The sequence below is a fragment of the Triticum urartu genome, chromosome 3 (assembly GCF_003073215.2).
Source record: "Triticum urartu cultivar G1812 chromosome 3, Tu2.1, whole genome shotgun sequence".
In the NCBI taxonomy this organism is placed as follows: Eukaryota; Viridiplantae; Streptophyta; class Magnoliopsida; order Poales; family Poaceae; genus Triticum; species Triticum urartu.
This window is the reverse complement of record NC_053024.1, coordinates 9,953,503-9,963,634: the sequence shown is the minus strand read 5'-3', so window position 1 is coordinate 9,963,634 and position 10,132 is coordinate 9,953,503. Positions and strand designations below refer to the sequence as shown.

Below are 10,132 nucleotides of genomic sequence, written 5' to 3'. Positions count from 1 at the left end.
ACGTGAGAGATCTCTCTCATATATGAATATAGAACATCGAGTACTATAAAGCATTTTATATGAGAGAGATCTTTCAAAACTGCTTCGATCTCTCTCATATACAATGTTTTGGGATCTGTCTACCGTGCCTTCAATTAATCTTTATGAGTTCCCAGTGTTACTTTCGACTATCTTTCGAAGATTACTAACAGCTTCACGGTTTCCTGTTCCAGGGCTGCTAATCCAAGTAGGAACAGATCCAAAGACGGGGGAGTGTCATGGATGCTTATAGTAATCTACCAATTGGATCTTCCGGGAGGGTACATTGCTGGAATCCCCTCCTCCCCTTCTTTTTTTGCGAGGGGTTGGCATCCCTCCATTATCATCATGTTTTATTCAGTTCGAAACTATCAGGGAGACCGAGCCTTTGCACGGCTCGGTTTCATACATACTTTTATGTTTAAGATTTTTTCTTTCAAAAATATGGTATCACATAATGTCTCAATATAGTCAATGTATACATCTTGTAAAAACACGATTGCACTTTGATTGCAAATATTTAATTAAGGGCAAGTAATGACAAATTACAGACAACACTCAAGTCGCTGCTTGGTATGTGAGAACAGACGTATATACAGTGCTCCAAGTTCTCGTCTTGCAGTCCTTGTTCCCTGGTGACTGGTGTCCTCTTCCTACCATTAATATTTTTAAAATTGTTCATCTATAATTAAAATAAAAGCATAGATAGTTTGCATCTGAATCAGGAGACCTACGGTGTCCACTCACCTTCTCGGTGTACGTGCTGCAGTGGTGTTTTGTATATATAGAATTATATGCATCCACATATATCTCGACGCTCTATAGCATCCTAATGTATTGCATGGCTATTGAATAAGAAGTCTTATTGTTAGTATATATATGAAAAAAAATCCCTCGCACCATCTGTACTGTTCTCTGTGATTGTGTCTATGTTCTTTTTAATTTACTTCCATAATCTTATCACAATTAAATTTCTAATTACATACCTTATATAATATATATTTTTCTATCACTTTGTGATGAAACATTCTCTCCATCACTCCCAATTTATGTCACTTTCTTCTCGTGCTTCACGTGTTTTTTCTACTTGGCATTCTATGGAAATATAACTCTGAGAGAGAAATGGAGCTTAGCTCACTTAATTGGAGAGTGGATGTATAGTCTTAGCACCTATATTATTCAATCCAAACAATTAGGGATTCATATATGGTGTACAATTATTATTAGACCTTTTGTAAATACTTCATTCATGAAAATTATAATTACAGATATATATACATCAATCAATAGTTTTAAAAGCGCACGCCTTTAACTCGCTCCTCTCATAGCACTGTTTGTTGTGCCCATGTTATTGTTCTAAGACTTGTATATTTTGGCACAACTAAAATGCTCTTGCATAGTTTACATGATGCATGTATTAAACATGGTTGTTTTTTCTTGCAGGATACAACTTCATACACATATTAACCTGCAAAATAAAAACTCATACACCAATCATACTGGAATCGATTTGCTATCTTGCTAGCCTGGAACATGCCTGCCTTGCATCTAATTTGGTTTTGCATATATACATTTATTTTCTCCATATTTACCATTTTATTAGCACTATAGGTATGACTGCCAAATGAATAATTGACCTACGTGTCCTACTCGTCAAACATTTCATTTCATTGTATTTTGTTTCTACATTTAGGATTTAAGTTTCGTTTGAATTTTCATATATTCTGAAGTCTAGTTTTGTAAATTTAAAAGCATGCTATGGACATAACTTTACTTTTTATGTTGATTTTCATAATTAAATTAGACATGCAAATCGTTGTCTACAGAATAAAAATTGATGTATTTATGACTATAGATTTGATACGTTGAAATCCATCAAATGCTAACTTAATACATGATCTGGGAAAGCAAGCACAAAGCAAAGCAGCAGTATAAGTTTCCTTTTTACATTGGCAGTTATGTCATCACATGCATGCCAACTCCTTTTCTATTCACGTATATACTTGGGCAGCTCCGGATTAGTGGTCTGTCGTGCCCGATTGTCATGCGAATTTAATCTCAATCAGTATGTCAGGATCTCATGAGCATACATTATTTAATCTCGGACCTAGCATATAATTCACAGATCAGATAATTATTTAGCCCATGTGGAATTGTAAAAACATCATCTCATGGTCTTACCATGCCACTTGGCCATCTAAGCAAAATTAATTATCAGTCTAAATTCATATGAATTGTAAAAACATCATCTCATGCTTATAACTGATTTTGTATTCATCGGTGCTGTTTTGCATCAACATATATATGTAGAATAACAGAAAATGACAAATTGCATATTTGACATATTTTTTCCTCTATGTTTATCATTGTGCGGTTCCTTCTCGTTTCTCGTATGACATGTTTGTTTCCAATCGCACACAAATCACATTGAAATTGATATGTACCATATTCTTATCACTTTCCATGCATGTCTTGCATGTAAGATTTTTTTTCTTAGATCACCTGCATGTGAAGTTTATATATTTCCGGTCCACTTCATTCATTCCCTTGCTATTATTTCCATGGGTTCTCTGCCACTTTTGTCCACCGCTGGTCGTTATCCATATAGGCTCGTATATGTTTTTCTTGGGCCAAATTTATTCACAGATTTTATTTTACTATAGTTATTCTCACATTTTAGTTTCAGGTTGATTTTCCTTGTATAAATATAAATGATCATTCTGTAAAAATAATCCAGAATTTAGCTCACTTGATTGATTTATGTTGAACTTATATGAATTTTAAAAGACTATTTCCAGTCTAAATTGTACCATTTCCATAATATATAAGGCAAATACGCAGGAGACATCGAGATAAAAAATCAAAGTAGGATAATAAGACAGAGTGATATCAATTCAAGAATAGAGGTACCTGACTGGTTATCACAAATTTATTCCTAATCTGATCTATACCAATAAAGTGAAGGTCCTTTAGTTTTTTTTATTAGAACAAAGTGAAGCTTTTTTAGGTGCAGCTTGGGTTGGTATGTGGGGTCTTGAGATTCCAGCCTTTTCAATACTGGGATTTGTTTTCGGCCTTGCCGACCAAAGAATTCTGCGAATTTTTACGACCATGTGAGCCCATGTGTTTTTCTAGCATGGAATAGTCTGCGTATGTTTTCGATGGAAGAATCCGTATATGCCTCTTGTTCTCCCGTCAGAGTCGTTTCTGGAAGCCAACGTATTTTTTCCTTGCATGCAATCTGTTTGACAATGGTTGTACCTTTCAGTAGGAGATAGACCTCCTACATTTTTTGAGGTAAATTGAGAGTTTCTAACTTTCCTATATGTCGTTATAGTACGGTTCTATCTGCTCATGTCATCATGTCCTATGACAAATTTTGCACGTGCCAATAGTTTTGTGTAACCTTAATTGGAAATTAAATCAACCATTACAATCAAAATCAATGAGTTCAATATTTTTAGCTTATGCGGATGAAAATGATGAGTAGTTTGTCTTTTCTTAATAATATAATAAATATTTTTGGCTAATCCACTTGTTCCTTGTTTTTTAGGACAAAACCAATGTGCATTATAGATGTTCACCTAACCAACTTCCGCCGTTTATGAAATGTCTTAGTGACAAGCAGATAGGTTTTGTCATGAAAATTGGGTTTGAGAGCATCTTGTCAATGCAAGATTTTAAGATGGATGAAGATCTAACCCTATGGCTGGTGGATAAGTTCAATTGTGACACCGAGAAGCTAGAATTTGACGGAGGCATATCAATTCCAGTGAGGCCCCTTGTGAAGTTTGTCCTTGGAATTCCTTCAGGACCCATCAAAGTTATAGAGGGTCTCCATGTCGACGATGCTCTCTATGAACACTACACTTGGGATACGAGAGGGAAGAACGCGAAGGAAGTGGCGGAAGAAATGTGCAGCATAACTGAGGAGGAACCATTCTGCATAGCCTTTATGATGGCGATACTTGCAATTTATCTAGCACCAAATACATCTGTGAATGTCAGCAGGTCATTTCTGGGAGCTGCTCAACAGGTTGGTAATCTCAAACGGATGGATTGGTGCAATTTGGTTGCTGATTGCCTATTCAAAGGAATCAAGGACTACAAAAAATCGGATAGATTGTATGTCCATGTGAAGGGCTGTGTGCACATTCTGAGTGTAAGAACATTCCAACCACACTTAGGGAAACTATCATTATTATGCTATAATAAACTGGTTGGTTCAGCTGATGTCACATGTTAATTTACAAAATTTATTTCCATAATTGTCATTGAGATGCAGGTCATTTTTATCGATCTTGTGAAACACCCTACACTCATAGTTCCAGATGGCTTTCCACGCTTGAGTGTTGTCACTACGGAAATGGGTTGCTTCACATCCAAATGGGTAGCTGCACATCCCTTTGGTAGCTTCCTGCCGGTAATTACTTGTGCACCACTAAATTCCGTAAGCAAATTGTGATATACTATTTATTTGAAACACAATATGTGTTATTATATGAACGTATGCCTTGTTTCAAAAGAATGTCATGCTATATAGTCTATACTGCTACATGCAATAAAAGACCCATAACAACATTCTGCCAATGAATTATTTATGTAGCATTTATTTAACCAATCTAATGACCGATGAAGTTTACTACGTGTGCAAATTTATATTCGAGTTACTTTTTTCAGACGTGTTTTTTTCTTTTTCCTAAGTTGCGATTTTGTTTGCTACAATTAATATGTGTGTTCTGATTCAAATAGGTACGTTGTCTAGAAGAGTCTGTCTATGCTCCGGTGCTTAATAACATGCCAAATGGTAACACTGTTGAAGGAGTAAAATGCTCTGATTCTGATTCAAATACTGATGCTCTGGCCGATCAGTTTGCAATCACCGACACCGATCAGAATAACAACAAGCATCCCATTTTAGCAGAGCTTGGCAATGCCAGAACAACCCATAATACATCAATCTCGCCCATTGTTGACAATCTAGTGTTTGATACACCAGCTCAATCATCAGGTACATAATCCTTCTCTATATATCGCAGGTTATATACAGATTTTACATAAACATTTTCACCCCTTAATTCGCACGATTTGTCCCGATCAACATGTACGTAACATGATATGAACTCGGTATTGTATTATCATGAATTTGTTATCCTTGTACAAATATCTACAGCATACATGTAAATGATTCATGAATTGAAAACAATTCCCTTTTAACATTGATTTTACAGTTGCAGCGCCCAGTTCCTTGACAGAACACATAATTTTTCCAACAAGTGGTGAGCAATTGCAGTCTGCTGGTCCTTCTGATGAACCGCATTCAGCACAAGTTTGTTCCCGCACTTCATTTCACTTCCACGGCTGTATTCTTTTAATTACATGGAGAAACATCTCTATGTCGTTGTGGGTCCCACTTGTGATGTGTTTGCCTCCATGAATTCTATGCAGATTATGGACAGTGTGCAGATTCCTCCGGATACCACCGTGGAAAGGCGCAGGGGTTTGCTGTTGATGATGGAGAAGGACGATCGGAACGCCAAGAAGGCGCAGGTGGAGCTATCCAGGAGTGGCCAAGTGAAGCAAGCCAGAGAAGTTACCATAACGATGGACATGAGTTTGCTTAATTGCAGCGTGTGCTCCCGCCCGATCAAGCCGCCTGTCTTCGAGGTTACTTTCTTTCACCAACTAGCAAGGTGGCCCTCGCAAATGCGAGGGCATCATGCTTCAGCCTGCCGACCATGTTATTTTTTTAATCTTATATAATATATTTTTACTTCTGTTTATCCTTTCATTGCATGATAGGCAACAGTACTTGCATCCAAGAAGCGTTAATGATACCAGTAACCTTTAGAGCAGAGTAGTCATGCTCTGACCGTTTTTTTATGGACCGCAACTTTCTTTGTTTATTGTTTGGAAAAATAATTAGGGCACAGATGGGTAATTTCTTTCATCTATCATGTTAATAGTTAATTGTCGAGATCCCTTGGCTGCACTTTTTTTCTAGCATATTTCTCTATTTTTGACATGTATTGTGATTTTAGTATTTAATATTATAAGATAATAGATAGATGCTCCATCAATTTATTGTTCTATTTGTTCGAGGTCTGAGGATGTTCGTAATCGTTAAAATTTTGTGCAGTGCAATGCCGGGCACTTGGCTTGCTACAAATGCCTCATCGGGCTCCCCTATAAAGTGTGCCAGACGTGTGAGCACGGCAGTGGATTTGGCCACGTCCGGTCATTGGACGCCCTCATCTCTTCCTTGACAGTCAAGTGCCACCATGATGGCTGCGGGAGCTACGTCCCCTACTACGAGCTTGACGACCATCAAAGTGTGTGCTCGCACATGCCGTGCTTCTGCACGGAGCTTGGCTGTGGCTTCGTCGGTTCACCACAGGCGCTCCTCAGCCACTTGATCGCCATGCACGCAATGCCAGTGCACAAGGTCCATTATGGCCAAGTTCACCAGCTCCGGCTGTCGGTGCCGCGGCCGCGGTGCCTGCTCCATGGGCAAGGGGACGACAACGTGTTCCTCTTGGTCATGGGCGTGCTCGGTGGCGTGTCTGTGGTGTGCATCAGAGCTGAGGCATCCTCATGGCCGCAGTACGCTATCAAGCTTCAGGCGAATGGTCCGCCACCACCGAGCAGCGTAGAAGGCAGCATTTTGTTGGCCATGAAGCCAGTGACGAGCAGCACGAGGCCTGGGGAGGTGGCCGTGGAGGAGCTGCCGTCTTTCTTGATGGTGCCGCCTACTTATCTGGTTGGTTCCGGGGCATCCAAGGAGGTGTCTCTTGACGTTTGCATTGACAAGATGTGATCATGATCGTAACATACTGATTGTCCTATGTTGACCTCTTAAGTCAGTTTGAACTGGACTAGTACTTTTTTGCCAAGGAATGATGGTTTTCAGTTGCAATGCCAATGGGCGTATGCAGCAATTTACTGTAGTAGTATTTTGTTGCAGCTAGCTAGCACTCAAAATACATATGTTGCTTGATTTATCAGGATTTGGGGTAAGTTTGCCCATTCTAATTGTGATGTCTAGCAAGCACTCCAAATATATATGTTGCTTGATTGACCAAGATTTAGTTCATCGGTGTGGTTTATGTTATACAAAAATTATTTTCTCCATATAGCATGCCCCGGCCTATCATCCCCTCCACCGATAGGACAACATGAACACAAGAAAACATAGGACTGTGCGTGTTAACATGGACTGGATTTTGTAACAATTTTTTAGGCTGCTAAACGTGACCTCCAGTCGGCGTGCATCCTCGATCATTTGTTGGGCGATTTCGACTACACATAGTATTGTCTACTACCTCGTGGAAGGTCTGAAGGAATCTATTTGGGATACAGATCATAACTATGGACTTTTTACATGTATCTACCCAATACAAGGGTAAATCTCCTTTCTACCGGAATTTGTGGATTTTGCTAAGGATAACCCATAGACCATGCTTATTGGGGGGGGGGGTTCACAGGGACACGCACCTGTGCATCTGTCCGCTGCTGTCGATGTGCATCGTGATCCGAAAGCTAAACTTGTTTTCGCTGATAAGGGATGAAAACTAGAAAAACCCGTGAAATTCACAGGGACACACACCAACGCATACGTCTATAGCCGTCGATGTGTCACGTGATCCAAAAACTTGTTTCCGCTCATAAGGATGAAAAATTGATGAAATATTCCTATCATCAGATTCTTAAAACAAGGGGATAGTTTTCAATGCCATGCCTTTCCGGTGATATGGTTTCTTCATTGCCCTCATTTCATCATCTTCTGTCTCAATTCATTTTACATCCGCCCAACTATCGTCATCTTCATGTTCTATCACATCGGAAGTTCATCTGATGGTTCTTTGTACTGCAAATTCAGTGACTCTTTATTCCATGTCATTATTGTGATACGACATATTATGCCATTTTCCATAGAATCCTCATTCTGTCCTTACTTCTTAACTTACATATACCACAACGATTGCATTCTTCGAACTACAATGATTGTTCTTATATTTGATTTTATTCTTACTCGCAACCTATTAGATCTTATTTCCTTAAGTTGGGTTATACCAAACTTGTAATGTAACTTGCCTTTCGATTTTTTTTTCTATTTGATTCTGATTTAACTTTTCAGTTTTGTTCTCCCAAACTTGCGGAACGAAAATAATCGTGCCAAGTTTCATTGTTCCAAACTTACTGTACAAAAACGTTTTTTTGTCTCACTCATTATAATTCTTTTAGTTCTTCTTCCTCCGGCACCGCACATATTTTTCCTTCGACTTACAAGGCATTTATTTTTGTGGTCCCTTTTTTTTCTATTTGATTCTGATTTAAATTTTCAGTTTTGTTCTCCCAAACTTGCGGAACGAAAATAATCGTGCCAAGTTTCATTGTTCCAAACTTACTGTACAAAAACGTTTTTTTGTCTCACTCATTATAATTCTTTTAGTTCTTCTTCCTCCGGCACCGCACATATTTTTCCTTCGACTTACAAGGCATTTATTTTTGTGGTCCCAACTAAGCTTGCTCCACAGCACCCAGGTGGCTGAGGAGCGCCAGATCCTCTCCTCCACTCTTGCTTGGTTTCTGCTGTCGTCTGTAGATCTACTCTCTTTTCACTTGTACTCCTGTTGGTCACTGCAATTTCACTGCTCGAAGCAGCGGCACCAGCAACAATTAGTGCCGCTGTTCATTTGTCATTGCTCTCCTCACTCTCCATAGTCGAGAAAACCCCAATGGAGTCGAACGCAATGCATGAGATCCAGGAAAAATTGCATGTATCCTGCTTAGCCTTCTTCAAATAAGGGTGCACGTGTTTCTTTTGTGCTGATGCTCTGTTCATATCCGTAATACGTGCACCGGAATAACGATGCATAGTTTTTTTTCTCGGCTTGATGTTAGGGTTCTTATTCATAGTGCCCAATGTGGAAGGACTCAAAAGGTCTGTGCGGCCTTGCCCAGACGGCAGACACCTTCAATCTTACTCTACCACAAGACTTTGTATATCGCATGGTATCTTAGTACAATCCCCGTTGTCTCGTCCATACGGTTAGGGTTTTTGAAATATTTGTCCACTCGTTTTTCTTAATGTTGGAACTATATATGAACTAGTGTTTGGAACTATCACATTTGAGTCCGTGTACTATTTGGAACTATCATATTTGAGCCTACATACCTATGAACTAGTGTTTGTATAGTTTGGAATTATCATATTTGAGTCTCTGCAGTATTTATTATTATTACTTAGAATTTGTGTTATGTTATCATAAGAGAGTTATTGTTCTTATTGTGTGACCAATTGTGTTTTTGTGATTCATTTCTAGAATATTAATTATTTTATACCGCTACGTATTCATTCAAGTATCATCACATGTGAGCAGATTTCATTTTTGAGTCATGTATAACAAGGTATAATCTTCATGGCAATGTAGCTATGCAATTCCATATTTTATCATCCAAAAAAGATTTGGTTTGAAACATGAGAGACGTTGCAGTTTGCTTAGTGAATTGGAAGTCCAAATCAATTACGGAGCTCTCCAATACGGACATCCAAACAAAGCATGAGGGTTGAAATCGTCCCAGGAAAAGTGAATCTTTTGAGTCAAAATAGAGACTCTATATGAAAATGAAGAGTTCCTGATGGTTTCCTTGAGAAGAGATTCTCACCAGTGAACATGCGCCTACAGTGGAGATGATGACCGAGTGACTAGCTCGTCTGAATGCAAAAGCCAGCCATTGCTCCGCTCTTGTAGTTTGGCTTCCCGAGGAAGGAACTCCAACACAGCCATCTCAAAAACAAGTACGACGCCCTTCTTCTTTGCCGCAAGGTTGGCTGGATCTTTTTTCTCCAGATTCACACTAGCTTTCTTATTACCGGCGAAGGCGATGTTTTCCCCCCGCAAGTGGCGTTTCTTCCCTAGCGGGTGCAAGATCCATGACCCCTTCATCTTCGCAGCCGTTCACATCCCCCTCATGGCCTCGCTGGCCGGCAACACCAACTACGACGGCGACTGATACGTCTCCAACGTATTTATAATTTTTTTTATTGTTCCATGCTATTGTATTATCATTCTTGGATGTCTTATATTCAGTTTATATCAACTTTATATCA

General features: G+C 39.1%; 1 protein-coding gene across 1 annotated transcript; it reads left to right on the top strand.

Moving 5' to 3' along the window:
* The first annotated feature begins 3,195 nt into the window (after window positions 1–3,195).
* Window positions 3,196–7,049, top strand: LOC125546466. Its single transcript, XM_048710722.1, has 7 exons — window positions 3,196–3,237; window positions 3,572–4,180; window positions 4,304–4,441; window positions 4,771–5,029; window positions 5,250–5,347; window positions 5,467–5,685; window positions 6,158–7,049. The coding sequence occupies exons 1-7, from the start codon at window positions 3,196–3,198 to the stop codon at window positions 6,833–6,835; spliced, it is 2,043 nt and encodes a 680-aa protein (XP_048566679.1). The 3' UTR covers window positions 6,836–7,049.
* The last annotated feature ends 3,083 nt before the right edge of the window (window positions 7,050–10,132 follow it).

Coding starts and splice junctions, on each gene's coding strand:
- LOC125546466 (XM_048710722.1), top strand. CDS start 3,196: ATGCCTCTTGTTCTCCCGTCAGAGTCGTTTCTGGAAGCCAAC. Junction 5,030..5,249: donor TACACCAGCTCAATCATCAG/GTACATAATCCT, acceptor TTGATTTTACAG/TTGCAGCGCCCAGTTCCTTG. Junction 5,348..5,466: donor ATGAACCGCATTCAGCACAA/GTTTGTTCCCGC, acceptor AATTCTATGCAG/ATTATGGACAGTGTGCAGAT.